The sequence below is a fragment of the Siniperca chuatsi genome, linkage group LG1 (assembly GCF_020085105.1).
Source record: "Siniperca chuatsi isolate FFG_IHB_CAS linkage group LG1, ASM2008510v1, whole genome shotgun sequence".
In the NCBI taxonomy this organism is placed as follows: Eukaryota; Metazoa; Chordata; class Actinopteri; order Centrarchiformes; family Sinipercidae; genus Siniperca; species Siniperca chuatsi.
In genome coordinates, this window is record NC_058042.1 from 23,864,072 (window position 1) to 23,879,321 (window position 15,250).

Consider the following 15,250-nt stretch of genomic DNA (forward strand, 5'->3'; position numbering starts at 1 on the left):
TTACCTGCTAAAAATTAGCATGTTAAAATTTTAGCTCGAAGCAGTGTTGTACCTATACAGTACAGTCTCACAGAGCAGCTAGCATGGCTGTGGACTCTTGTTTTAATCTTTATTCTCCCCTTTGATTTTCAATTTTGTCGCTAAGTGTATTTTTGTCTTGCCAACAAGTCCTAAAGCCTGTAATTTTGCAAATGACCTAATCCTTGTTCCACGTTAGCTGTGTTGTACATTCATGCTCCACTTAGACATTACTGGACAGATACTGTTTAGGATACTATAGGATATAAAGCAAAGTGGATCAGCTTTATATCGTTTATAAAATTCTGATGTAGCTGGAAAAAATGAAAGTAAAAATAAAGTGTTGCTTTACTAAAATTATCTAAAAGAATCAGCCCAAATATTGCAAGCCTTTTCATTGAAACTCATACTATAAATAATGGGTGCATGTCAGTATGATGACAGAAAAGAAGTGTGACGGTCCTCTCAGGTGATCACTGAGATAACACCGGGTTACTTATCTTTCTAGACGAAATATATGATAATGAGTGACTGCTGATGTCAGATAGACCGAGTGGGATGGCTTTCATCACAGCGATTCAGCCCACTCCATAATATGCTAATTTCTATTAAGAATGACATTCAGAATTTAAAAAGCACATGTCATGCACTTAGCATCTCCATACGTACAAGGTGTACTCATATCTTTTATTTTACAGCCAGTTGCATTCAAAGGTGCAGTTTCTAAAAATGCAGTGCAACGTAGAATAGCAAGTAAACATGACAGGTTACAATATAAAAGCACAACACCATTAGCCACTGTACAACAGTGTCATGTGAAGCTACATTTGGCTTGATACATTCCTGAAAAAAAAAAAAGTTGTTTACTCCCAGCCTTAAAAACGTGCTGCATGACCATGAGGCTTACTGTGTATCCACATCATGGTTTTACTTCAATTGACATAATAACCCTCACAAAGGTGACTACAAAAGATACATGTTTGTGCTTTTTCAGTGAAAATTACACATAGACTACACTTCAGTTCAAAACGTTTTATCTTGCACATTCATTTAGTACAAATACACTGACCTGAAATTGGGATTCACAACCTGTGACCTACAGTGGTGCATGGATTGATAGAATGCAAACCCAGGAAAGCTACAACTCACTACTACACTGTAATTTCAACACTAAGATTTGTTGAATGTAGGATTCAATAGATAATCACCACAACATGTGAGGGCGTCAATCCACAATAAGAGATAATGGCAAGGAATGGTGGCTGTTAAAATTAAATAGTTAAGTCATGTTATTTATGAATCTCTGTCCTGTTCTCTGAAGGGTTTTACACCTCTCTTAATCAGCGTCTTGCAGTTCCTCCTGCTGTTTTGCTGATACATACCAACAGTGAACCATTTCTGGTTTAGGACTTCATCATGGAGAAACTCAATGGCATTTGATCAGGACACTATTCCATTGAGAAAAGCCGTGATCTGTCTTATTGAGTGATAATCACTCTATTCCACCTTAATATCAGCAGCTTTTTGTTTAGTGGGGGTCTTTCTACCCTCTTGCTCAGTCTTCCTGGGCAGTCTGGGGCTGCCAGCAGCTTTCCGGCCGGTCTGAGGGCTGGAGGAGCCGGAAGCCATTTTGCGTTGAAGTAACGGGCTCCTGGAGCCCTTGGGCTTCGATGGCGTCAATAGAGAGTCCATGACCTTTAGTGATCTCAGGCTGAGCAGACCACAGAAGTAGTTACACTGGTGCTGAGAGATAAACTGCTCAAAAACTTTGGGATTCCTTTCAACAGATAGACCTTGATGCCTGCAGCAACACACAACAAAACCAAATGTTACAGTCGCGATCCGTATAAATGTAAATTACCTGTAAAATTAGGTTTTCACAGTATAATTTACAGAAACAAAACAATACAAACATACTGACCCAGTCGATTTGACTGAAATTCCAACATTGGTGATCTTGGTGTCAACACCTGCAAAATGAATCACACAATTACTTTATTTTTCTGTTGTTCAGGTAATATATTCAAATGTGACAGACATGCAATGGGAAGTGTCACCACATTAACTCCAGCACTAAAAAAATATAAGAGGTAGGAAAAAAAATTTAAAATACAAGTTGAGTTCTCAGAACACAACATACTTGCTGCATAACACATTGTGTGTAATGTACCTGACGGTGTTTATACTCAATATGCTGCTGATTTTAACACAAACCTAGTGAAGGAAAACATTTCCCATTGCTCTGCTGAATTCAAGTGTCAGCCTACCTTCTAGCCGAGTGAGTAGCAGATTGCCATTGGTCCACTGAAAGATCCAGTGCTGCAGGGCACAACACTTCTGCTCCACCTCGGAGACAGTCCTCATATCTATTCTGCCTGTACGATCCAGGACAGAGTATTTCTGATAGACTCCTGTCAGATCAGCCTCCACTGTGGCATATGGGACAGTGTTTGCCGGTCGGTACATCAAGTAGATTGGAATCACCCTGTGTAACAAAGATTGTCATGATGATAATGACCTTTAGAGAGGCTTAATGGTCCATGTACTGTAAATAATACTCAAGAGGATGTTAACTTTTGATGAAGAGTAAACTGGTCGTACTCACTCAAGAGAGGGGCCAAAGTTTTCGATCACTCTTGCCTCTGCGGAAAAGATTTTGCAGTATTCACGAGCCAAGTTCTGATTTTTACACTCCTGTATGCAGAACATTGGAGAACAGCCAGTAAAGATAAGCTCAACCTACACCAGTATATTTATTCAATCTTCATTTGGGTAGTGCCACAGTAATCCTACGTGGGTGGCATAAATGACACCTGACTGATTCACATGAAAGTTGGATTTGTTAAATTTAAGAAGACACAAATAAATTACAAAATCAAACCTTTCTTACATACCTGCTTGACAATGTCCAGGTTCCTGTCTATAAGGCAGCTTTCTGCTTTGCCTCCATAGGCGATAGGGTTGGGTGCTTTAATGATACATGTGTTTCCAGACTCGAACACAGGCTCCAGACCATAGATGACTTTTGCCTTCCAGACTTTATGAGAACAGCCATCACCAATATGAGATTCCTGCATCATTATACGGCCAAAGAATTTGTTGCCCCAGACGCCAGAATCAGCCACACCCTTGTTGAATATCAGGGGTGTCATTTCGATTTCTTCTCCAACTGCATACAGAAGAATGTAAGAATGGCAGTCAGAAAAGCATTTGGGCTCTGACGCAGGAAAAACAGTGATCTATTCAAAACATGTAAAATCTCATCTTACCACCGAGGTCCTCGCGTAGTGCCATTCCAGCCAAGACTGCAACACAGTGAGAGAGAAGATGAGACTTACTGTGGCCCAGTAAAGCAACAACATTTTTTTATTTTTTGATGTAAGGTATAAGGGTACATACTATCTGCACTAAGCAGAAAGTCTGTTGAGTCTGTCCCATATTCATTTGTGATTGTGCATCCGTAAACACCAGAGTCTTTGCATGATGCCTGAACAATGGCAAGATTGACCTGAGTTTCGTCCCCTGCACTGAGACAAACAATAACCCAAAATGCTTCAGAAATGTGGATTTTTGCAGGAATATGAGTAAAACTCAGTAATATAAGTGATCACTATACATGGAGTAATTTAAAAGCATTTTTTTCTTGCTAGAAGCCTTTATTTAAAAAAACACAACATTTTATAGGAAGTAATACATTTTTAAAAATCTTTACAAATATTCAGTTTCTTGTAAAAATGCAGATTTACTTTAGAGTTAGTGTGGAAACTTACTTTCTTTCAATCTGAGCAATCCCCTCTTCATTTCTGTACCATTTGATTGTAGAGTCACTAAGAACATTGAAGAACTGGCACCACAGTTTCAAGTGTCCTGAGGCATCTGCAAAGGTTTCACCCCTGATCTTACGAATAACTTGAGGAGCTGGAGAGAAAGAGACCCAACACAGACAACATGGTGAAGATGAACACTAACTACACTAACTCTATGTTCTAACTATCAAGCAGCCTTTATGTATCCAGTCTGATATATGCTGTATGTGCTATAGTGTATATGGGCTACATAGGTTTCTTTGTTATATAATGTTGTCTATATATTGCAAATATATAATATGGCACTATAGCAAATGTCAATATATTCACTGCAACTCCATGCCTGTGTCTCAATTTCATACTGATAATATTAAATACACACATAATACAATATACATATGCACTATTGTTGATAGCACATTACTTAGTAAATGTATTAGTTAGTACACAAGAAACAAAATTTCCTGTTAGTACTAACGGAAACTTGACAGCCAAACGTAAAACGTTTGCCAAATTCAAATTTGAACGCTTTTTGATATTGCGCAGTATACTGGGATAGTATAAATAGTGTACTGGGATAATAGTGTCTATCAACAACAAACTGGAGTGATTTTAGTATGAATGCTGGCATTTTTTAATGTACCTAGATTTGCATTTTTCAGTGTTATATACTATATATACTATATGGGGTGTGCAAGTGGGACACATTTTTGATGCTGTCTCTTAATGAAGGGGCTTTACAGCAAGTAAACTTAAAATGATACAAAAAGTAGTGTAATTATATGGTAGTAAACCAAGAATATGGAACCCACAAACTAATCATATGATATTGACCAACTGTGAGTAAGACAGTGAATGAGACTATATAAACATTTTTGACCTGTTGAGTTCACCAGCCTGTGGTGAGTGAAAAGCAACTCTTATTTTTTATCAAAAATCCTCCATTTTGCCATTGCACATTCAGTATGCTACTCTCAGTTTAATTTGGTGTAGATTAAATGAGTCTGCAAATAACTAAACACAGCAACTAAGGTGGGTTTGTGACCAAAACCAGCACCACAATCAATCTGATTGCTGCAACAAGTGCAGGCTGGACAGTTAAACATATAACATGTTTGCACACCTTGGTTACCTCTGCCCAGAACACTGTTACCTGCAATTGAGCAACAGTGTATGACTGGCTACATTTTTAGCCCTATAGAGAAGAGCTAGACCGACAAATCACCAGGTTTGAGTTCATTTAGAAGCACTTACAAAGTTTGTCCATCGGAGAGCACTGACAAGATTTTTCAACTGTAAAATGTCCAGCTCAGTATTTATCTTGGTCACAATCAATGACAGTATCAAGATTGTTTTTGTAAATGTTATGTGTTCATGTGAAATGTTTTACTTTTGGACGATATATTGTTATCTGATTTTAGAAACTCACAAATATCGATATCAGTATCAGCTTCAAAAATCCAGTATCGGTCAGGCTTTACTATGGACTGCTGTTTTATTTGAAAAAATAAACACCACTGGCTTTACAGCAGTAAAACATAAATACTTTCTCTACAGAACCATTTTTTTGTTTTCCATGGTTTTGATTTTATTCTAAGGAGCCTGTGAATCATGTCTCTCATGCAGCATGCATTACTGTCTGCCACAATGTCTTTTTTTGATACTACCACTGGGGGTGTCAAAGTAGAAAAAATTTTTCCTATGCTACACAGAGTAACAATTTCTAACAATTTGTTTTCAAGCAACGAGTCTTCAAGCAACATTTGAAAATACTATTTCCACATGAAGGCTATTTTACCTTTGAATGGGTTATGCTTGTCTTTCTCTGCAGGTTTCCCCTCAGTTTGGAGGGTGTGGATCTCTTCAGTGGGCTGCTGGCTTGGTACTTGAGTCTCAGATGCCATCTTCCTCCTGCTCAAGAGTGGAGAACGCCTTTCTGCAGGAGAGGTTTGATCACCAGGGGGCTGAAGTAGAGGTGACCGTTGTGACAGGCTTGGAGACGTTGAGAGGGTCACAGGACTTGCAGAAAGCTTGCTGCTCTGTGTAGAAACTTCCTTTTTCTGAGTTTGGTTATCAACTGGCGATGTGGCCTCCGAGGCCTCCTCAGGTTTGGCCTTGGATATTAGGATTTTGCGTCGGGCCCCAGAGGCCAGCTCTTGTGGAGTAGCAGAAGGAATGGGAGAAACACAATTTCTTTTCTTTAACAATGGGCTGGCCTCAGGAGTTGGACTGGTTATTGAGTCAGTCCTTGATAATTCCTCAACCATTGAGCTGTCCTGCTGAAGAAGTTGAAGATTATTCTCTTGTATATCTGTGCCAAATTCATTGTTAGTGGGAAACTTTTGTACACTCTGCAAATAACTGGTTTTTGTGTTGGGTTCTTCCATTTTGCACTGATCTAAACATGTTGTGGAATTCGTTTCAGTAATCCCCCTTTCAGTTTTGCTGTTGAGTTTAATTTCTGGAGTTAACGTTTGTATAAATCCCACGTATTTGCCTTGAACTGGTTCATGTTTGGCATGCTCCAAAACAGTAGCATTTGACTCCAGACCACTGGCCAGAATAGGTGTCACCGTAAGTGGAGTCCCATGTTCTCGACTGACAGTTCCAGAGAGGTTTGAAATTGATGTTAGTCTTTTGGTCAGTTCATCCTTATCAGTCGAAGGAGGAAAATTTTGTTTTACATTTTCACTCCCAGAAAGGGAAACAACAGAGCGATCTTTCTGAGGAACCAGAGTTGTTGCTCCAATTTCCTGGTAAATGTCCATAACACCTTCATTATAAGTTTTGGCATTGCCACAAAGTCCTGCAGTCGTTACAGTGGTGCCAGTGTCTACGACAGAGATAGGTGGGATTACAAGAGGTTTTTGTAAACCCTGAACAGGTGGTGAAGTTGCACCTTGAGTGTGAATTTGTTCCTGATCAGTTTTATTTAATTGATGATAAACCTCCATAAGGGTTTCCTTGATGTTTCTGGGAGGAGTATCGTCAATACTCGTCTCAATTTTCCTGTCAGGTGGTGACTCCTTTACTTTCGGTTTACATTTGTTGTCATCATCGTTTAACTCTTCACATGTTTCTGTAGCAGTTGTAGCTGGATCTTGTACAAAGTCAGCATGGATCGGTATGGTGGTCACTGAATTTGCTAGTGTGGAGTCAAGAGCCTTTATTTGTGATCTCAAAAGTTCAGCTATAGATATGACTTTTGTTACAGGTTTTTGAATTTCTTGGAAGTCTTTAATTTGGAGTTCAGAGAAGTTTTGTGCTTTTTCTGGAGTTTTTGTTACAAGTGAGATAGCAGGCTCAAATGTAGTTGACTTCAGATTCTGTAGTTCTGAACCAGTTTCCTCCGCCATTTTTGATATGCGCTTATTCTTCTCAGTTTCTTTATTGGATGCATCCAAAATGATAACATTGGTGTCTTTATCTGCTGCATCTTTCGTCTTTTCTGTTTCAATGTGTTCAGTTATGTGTAGAGCAGCAGTTTCAGTCTCCATCTCAACTATCTTCTCACTTGGGGCCCCACTGTCAGACTGCACTAATAACTTACCTACCTCGTTACCCTCTACCTTTTCATCAACTTGTATTTCTGTCCCTTTAACAGCTGTATCAATTTGGTTTTGCTGGCCGCTGGGGGAAACGTTACACCCTCGGGTGTTCTCACCACCAGGGATTTGGAGGGGTGGCTTCTGTAGGTCTGTAAAAAGGACCGTATGGCTTTCATTTGATCCCCTGGAATGATCCCATGTGTCATGTGTTATTTTGTCAATAGCTGCTTGAAGACCACAGTGCAAAGAACAGGCCTGGATGTCAACTGTCGTGGTCTCTCTCTCTGGTGGAGTCATTTGTGGTGGTTTTGCGTCCTTCGTACATGGGTTGCGTGGAAGCTCAAGGCTGACAGGTGCATCATTCCTGTTCATCTTTGTATGGGCCTGTGTAACCTTTGGACATAATACAAGCAGAGGTTTCCATGCTGTAAATACTCATTCCCTTATCCCTGGCTATGCTGGACATGGATAAACACATGTAATTTTAAAAACAGCAACAGAGAATAGAATGAAAAGACTTTAGAGCAAAAAGAAATTCATGAACCAGAGAAAAGATATAGTTAGTGATGGTTGATGGCACATTAACTAACACTTGCTTGAGACTCTACTTTTTGCCATGACACTGAAAAACTGCATGATAGTGTGATATATCTGGTATATCATATAGTGATATCATGGTGTCTGGGGATCATATAGGTACACTGCTCTGTTTCATAGGTCTGCGCCATACAAGCATGTTTGTTGAGCGTCAAGTCCCCATAAAGTCTGTTATTGAGCTGAATCCCTTTTTAAATTAGCATGAAAGGTTGTGAAATATATCATGACATCATGGATGAGATAAGCAATAATATAGCTCAAGGGTCGTTCTCTTTGCCTATATTCTGCCTCTTATGTTCCTTCAAAAAGCAACTACAAAACTGACCTGAAAATACTTAACTATTAAAATCATACAGTATACAGTCAAGGTCGTTATAAAATACATTAAACAAATCTGCATCTTTGCTAATTTCTGCTTGTTTTCCTTCCTTCCCTTCTATCTAATTCTGACATCGCGAGGCCTATTCACATGCATGGTGGCTATTTTACATTTAAGTGGCCAGAAAGGAATGCGAATAATTTTAAGAGGTGCTTCAGCTGTGCAGTGTTTTGTCTCAGCTCTCAGTGCCGTCAGTATTCAGCCATGTAGCTGCAGTCAGGACGATTGCATAAGTAGTGCACAATAAAGACTCACAATCCAAATAGCATGAGAACCTTGTAGCATACAAGTCTCTTATTTGAAAACAAGCTTATAATTTCGTTATGTTATGACAGAATATAATGTATTTAAGTTAATTATATGAACTTACTTAGGCTATATATCAATGAGGTCACCATCACAACACCCTTCATTCACTTTCCCTTTTAAAAGAATTTGTTGGACATTTGGGGAAATGCGCTTATTCGCTTTCTGGTGGAGAGTTAGATGAGAAGATCGATACCACTCTCATGCCTGTCTGTTAAAGCCCAGTTGGAATTAAATAGCATTTTTTTTTGTCTACTACAGTATAGGCCTACATATCTGCTCTAAGGCTCTACAGCCAGCAGCTGCTAGCTTTGCCTTGCACAAAGACATGAAACAGCTAGCTTGCCTCTGTCAGATGGTAATTTTTGTCATTTGTTTAATTCATACAAAAAAGTGTAAAAACAAAAATTAACATCTAACTCTCTGCAAGAAATAAGCGTATTTCCCAAAAGGTTTAACTATTATTTTAGAGGAAATCTACTTTTTCCATGTACTTTTACTGCAGAGTGCCACATTCTAAGTATCCAAATTTCTGCAATGGCCAACTCTCAGATTTTTGAACTTACGATATCAAATGCACTGTATAAATATACCTGTTGCATCTGTCAACATGTGCGTCATTTAATTCTTGTCACACAGCAGGGCATACTTGCAAAAGCTATAAATAGCTCCAGGATGCTTGTGTTACTGATGAGTCCTGTGTTGGCAGCACAAAACACTCATTAGCTCATGCGAAAAGCCTCACTCACCTCACTCAGCAGCGCCGGCTGAGACACATTTTTTTGGCAGGGGCTCGTTTCCTTCTCAGACAGTTGATCTTCAACCTGTTCACATGGACGCTGTGGTAGAGCAGTTCTGCTTTCACACGGCGCGCTCACTGACTCAACGTCTCTGTGTGCTATAGATGCACCAGTGGAAGTTTTTGACTTCTTGTCAACATCCATGACTGTAACATGTTCTGTTATAGAAATGTCTTCCTTTACTATGCGTATGGGTTGTTGGGGTGCTGCTGCATCACTTGACTGTAGTCGTGTTGAGGTAATTTGAGGACTTTGGATCTGCATTTCCAAATTGTCTTCTCTGTCTTTGCGTCCAGCCTTCTTCTCATGCTTTGCAGCTTGTTTACCTTCAGTTCCTGACACAGTGTGCCTTGCGGATGTGAGAGCAGCGGGGGGTACTGAGGCAGTGAGCTGTTCTTTCTGTGAAGGCACAGTTACGTCAACACATACGTTCTCACCCTTTGAAGGCCTTTCAACAAGCAATACTTCCTCTCTTTCGGATTTCTGATGTTGTTCTGTCACATTTCTGGAATCTGAATCCATAACTGATGAACTAACAATGCTTTCTACTTCCATAACCTCATTTGAATTCCCCTCAGACTGTACTGACTCTGTGCAGGTCAGATCTACAGAGGTGGAGGTCTCATCGTTTGCACTTCTCTCTTCAGATGCACGCTCTCCTGGTGTATCTGATTTTGCAACTTTTGCACTGTTGGAAATTTTAATCTTCTTTTTGACAAAGGGAGTTTTGGGTTGGTGTGCAGTGAAAATCTTCTGAAGAGAGTCATATATAAATGTCCCGCTCTTGTTACCGTTTTCACAGATGGCCTGTCCATTAGTTACAGCAGACACTGCTCCATTAGTAATGGGGACTGGCTTTTCTTCCACCTCTTCCACAGTTGCCTCCTGTAACCTGGCCTCAGTTTCTACAGCTGCAGCCTGATGGCTCTCCTCATTGCCCTCATCCTCCATGGAGCTTGGCGTGCTGAGAAAGGCCTCCATTGTGGAGCGGCGTTTCCTCTGTGTGCGGTCTGGACTGATGGTTCGTAGCGGCTCCTGGTTTTCTTTACCTTCTGCTTCCCTGCGTCTGTTCTCAGCCTTTAGTTTGAGCTTGGCAAAGTACTGCTGGTGGATCTTGAACTCATTCATTTCACCCACCTCCAGAACCCCAGAGCAGGACACAATACCTTTACTGTTGCTGGCTGAGGCCTGGTATATAGCTGCATCTTCCACAGTGCAACTGCAAAGCAAACCCCATTTAAGTTGCCTCAATTAAAATTATTTGACAAAAACAAAAGTAAACATTGCTGACAAGGAAAAACTCTGTTCAGGGATAAGATCTTTATTAATAGGTTTACTTAATGTGGGCAAGAATGTTGAGGCACTCTTTTAGTATTTTGGACTATTTCATAGCACAAAGATTAAAATAACACAGTGTGGTTTTGTTGCCTCTGTCAGAGTGCCCTTTGCTATGTAGTAATTTAAATGTTATAGAAAGTTTGAAAAGGCTAATACAATGTTGATCTTGGTGCAATTAGATGTCATGTCAGTGTTTCCAAACATACATACTTGTAAATGTGCAGGGAATGGTTTTGTCCATTACGGAATATTTCGTATTTAGGCAGTCCACAGTATCTGTCTAACTGCACATCATCCTTATACCAAATAACTTGAGGAGCAGGATGTCCTGAAAAAACAAACAAAGAAAAAAAATCTGGACATCAGGGCAAACAATTTCTGTATCAACTAAAAAAGGCAGCAGTTTAGTTTACACTCGCTTCACTCCGGTGTAGCTGGAGAACATTGGGTGCATTACGCTTGCCTTGTAGACTATGTGAATATATTTCAGATGCTGAAGATGCATGAAACCAGGTGTATATTGAGCCTTTTTCAGAGGTAGTACATTATTTTTGTGTATTCACTTCCTTTAAGTTGTTACATTCTTATAAGCATGCTACTTAGACAGCTTTTTCATCACGTATACTGTATTATTGTATGTTCCTGTAATAAAATGTCCATTAGGTTACAAACATCTGGTGTAAAGCCTTGCAAAGTGTTACTACACAATGTAACCTGTGAAGCAGTGTTTACCTGTAACCACACAAGAGAACTTCACATTACAGTTCTCAGACACAGCTCTCGACCTGAGGGTTGTTTCGAAGGAGGGCTGAGTGTCCTCAGTTAACTGTGCCATCACACTGCAGAGTGTGCTCCTGTGCAAGAAAAGAGATCTGGTCAGTCGAGTTGTAAAGGTGTTTTTGTAATTTTAACATTATTCCATTTATACTGCATTATTGTTTTGTGTAGATGAGCAGTTTTCAGACTCAAGAGTAAAAGTATCAGCTGGAATTATTTATAAGGTTGTCTGAATTAAAGATTGCCACCTTTAATAGCTAAAGTTTGTGAAAGGTCAAATTAACTTTTAACCAAATTATCAAACCAACTGATACATTTTCAAACTGAATTCTATCATTCTAATATGGGGTTGACATAAAATCATTAATTTTTATTATACACATAATAATGTGTTATTTGTCTCAAGACCTTGCCCTCATTACCTCTAGATGACATTCTTCACATTAAAGCGGTGATGATGGAAGCTAATGCAGCTCAGAGACTATTTGGGCAAATTGCAGTTAGAGCCTGGGTGGAGCTAACTAGAAAAAATACTTAACAGACTGTAAGCTCTCATTATGTTATATATTCTGTTTGAATTTATGCCTTCAATCACATCAATAACACAAATTATGACTAGACGTCCTTCGAGTGTTGAGCATTATCGTGGTGCTTGTCAGTATTACGTGCAGTTGATCCATATCTGTTGTTGACATCCACATCAGTGTTGGCCCAGTGCACAGTTAAAGGATACTGTTACACTTCCCTGCATGTTACTCATGATTAAGCTAACAAAACAAGACACTAATACTAAAGACAGTCACACTTAAATAATATACTGTGCATATATATCTTGCAGATGCACTACGTACTGCTTTTTATCTTGATGGAATTCAACGTTGACCTACTGGCATTTAGCTATTACGAGTGAATTTTTAAGCTAAAAATGTTTCAGTTTTGCAGGGAATTTTGTCTAAGAGCATTTTCTGCTCATCATTTCAGAAAATCATTTTTTCCTTTTAGTTTTTCCTCCTAGTGCTTGTCCCAACTCCTACTGGAAACAATACCCATGTCTACTGCCACAAAATTATCTTTAAATATCATTTTGCAGTTATGCGAATCACATGCGAATCACATGAGCAATTATCTTGTTAAGGGCCAACAAAGGGTGACAAAGAATCAAAAGTCTAGTTGCTGCATATCATCCTTATATCAAATAACTTGAAACCTGAAACAAACAAAGAAAAAAAAGAACTGGACATCAGGGCAGTATTAAACAATGTCTGTATCATCCATAGTTACTTTGGTAATGTTGCTGTAAAGGCTGCCCTGATTCTTTATAGCTTATTCCTATAAACTTAGTATCATTGAAGAGCTGAATCTTGTTGCTTGTTCCATGAACAAATCTTTCCATGCAGAAGCTGTTGTTGATGTGAAATGAGGCCCATGCTGCATAACTGAGATGCTGTTCTTAATCAGCAGTTTATTTAAACTCTGGTGACCATAGCAACAAACAAAGAAATAACACACCCCACACGTTCATCCCAGGTTAGGAAAATCTTGAAGTATTGATGTATTATAGAGCACAGTAGACTAACATGGTTCCTATAGTGATTTCCAACAGGTAGCACAGCACGCTGGGTTAGTGTTGAATCCGTACCTGTTCTCTGGCCTCACGTTGGAGAGGTAGCTGCAGCCACCAGCGCGGCTACTCCCACTCATATCATCCCCATTGCTGGATCTTCCATTGCCAAAAGAGGAGCGTGTCGTTGTCCTCCGTGAACCCATTTTCCACCAGTGAAAGGAATAGTCGGGGGGGGGGAGTTCTCCAGGAGAAAATAAGTTTTTACTTATTTTTTGGCTTTCCAGAGAAATTAATAAGAGCTAAAAGAGAACAAAGAATGAAAACATGAACACTGACAACGTGACCACAGACAGAACGGAAAGTTATATTAAATAAACTTGTGTTACATTTTTACATAAAAAACCCTTAATTTGTGTTTTTCTATAGTTTGACAAACGTGAGCAAGAGAAGCTCTGTAAAAATATACCTCTTTTACATGCTGTCCTATTCATTATTTACATAAACAACATTCAGCAGTCTGATCAGTCTATTTTACTCAGTTAACTCACCATTCACAGGTTTCTTTCCCTCCTTTGACAGTTACCCCACAGCACTGACTTAAGGCACTGCAATTTCCAATCAAACATGAGCATGCGTAGGCTGCTGGACTATTTATAGTTGGCCTGCAAATAGGCACAAGAGCACATCACACTTTCCAAAACTTGTCTTTGCACCATTTTATAAAAAAAAACAATATGCCAGCACCAAAAAATGAAAGGTCTGTACAGAAACAAGAAAAATCCTTTTGAAGAAGAAAATTCCACAATAATTCCAAGTCAAACACAAGGTCTTTCCAGGTTTGGTAGTTCCCCGAATAGGAGGAGAGGATTTTTTTTCTAGTCGGTTACCAATGGATAACATGCGCTCAGAGAAGAAAGGGACCACTTGTGTGGTCAGTAGTTGGCTGCTCTTCTCCTCAAACTTTTTAGCTCTATGTACAGACTGTAGTAAAGAATCATATGAGCCTGCCAATCAGTAGAATGACGGTGTCACTGTTAATGCCATTAATATGAGCAGTACGTTCTTCTCAGTGATCCAGTCACACGAGGTTACTTTCCAAAGATAAAAGTGTGGAGTTACAATTACCTCTGTTTACCAAAGGGCTTGTTGACACAGAATATAAGTAAAACCAGCACCAATTTGTACCTCTTTTCAATTTGTTTTTTAGAATTATCTCGTTTTTAAAAAGATAAAAGTACATTATTATAATATAAGATGGCAAAGCCTACCAAGCTCTCATTGTCCAGTGAGCGACAATTGCATTGGATCCCCAGAGGAAAAGCAGTAGGAATAGAACAGCCTTATATAGACAGATCCCACAGACTGCCAAAGAGCTATGGACTCTTATCTTTACACAAGCATGCACGTACGCACAGACTGTCTCACACACACATAACTGATTAGCACTTTAATGAGTGTTTTTGTACTTTACCTGATGTGTTGATTGTGTTAAACATGATTACAAATGTTTGACTCTGTAAATTGGTACCCTGTTGACTTTTTTGTTTCTCATCAAACAAATTATAATTTACTAAAAATGTAATTAATCTGTAAGGTTGAGAACTAAAAGCTATCAAAATCACGTTTTATTTTCACCTTGAACTTCTAGTTTGCCTGGTGAACAAACTGCAAACCCTCCACATCGTCTTTGAAGTGATAGTAACTGGCACTACTACTATTATGAATTACAGCTTCCTGAGTGTGTCCTCCCTAAATCAAGTTCAAAGATATCAATCCAAATATTCTCTCATGTTACCACATATGCTCATCAAATTGCACATGCCTACAGTATGTGCCTTCTGTTCAGCTATTTTAATTTTTTTGTTCCGTCCATCCATCATGGTCTTCTGTAATTCCCGCACTTTCCACTTTTCTTGCCAGGGAGGTGATATACTGACTCAACTTAACGACCAAGATTAACTGAAGAATTTCATTTCAAAATAGGACAAAAATTCAAACAAACGTACAACATGTTAATATTCTTAGGAAAAAAATGACTTAACAAACTTAACAATGACGGACCGTCCCCAAACATGGACACACAGCATTTCAGACTGGATTCCATGAGTATTTCACAT

The 15,250-nt window shown here is 39.1% G+C and overlaps 1 protein-coding gene across 3 annotated transcripts; it reads right to left on the reverse strand.

Annotated features, from left to right (window-relative positions):
* Positions 1–684: 684 nt before the first annotated feature.
* alpk3b (alpha-kinase 3b) lies at positions 685–14,471 on the reverse strand. Of its 3 annotated transcripts, XM_044191039.1 has the most exons (15): positions 14,402–14,471; positions 13,682–13,795; positions 13,209–13,432; positions 11,525–11,646; positions 11,003–11,120; positions 9,404–10,673; positions 5,623–7,765; positions 3,789–3,936; positions 3,418–3,545; positions 3,288–3,323; positions 2,913–3,187; positions 2,624–2,712; positions 2,286–2,503; positions 1,940–1,988; positions 685–1,819 (listed from the first exon to the last, which is right to left on the reverse strand). In XM_044191039.1, exons 2-15 carry the CDS (start codon positions 13,682–13,684, stop codon positions 1,516–1,518), a joined length of 5,127 nt encoding a protein of 1,708 aa, XP_044046974.1. In that variant the 5' UTR covers positions 13,685–13,795; positions 14,402–14,471; the 3' UTR covers positions 685–1,515. The 3 variants fall into 3 exon arrangements, with proteins under 3 accessions (XP_044046974.1, XP_044046983.1, XP_044046994.1); XM_044191048.1 differs by lacking the exons at positions 13,209–13,432; positions 13,682–13,795; positions 14,402–14,471 and adding an exon at positions 11,992–12,263; XM_044191059.1 differs by lacking the exons at positions 685–1,819; positions 1,940–1,988; positions 2,286–2,503; positions 2,624–2,712; positions 3,418–3,545 and having other exon boundaries at positions 2,987–3,187.
* Positions 14,472–15,250: the final 779 nt, after the last annotated feature.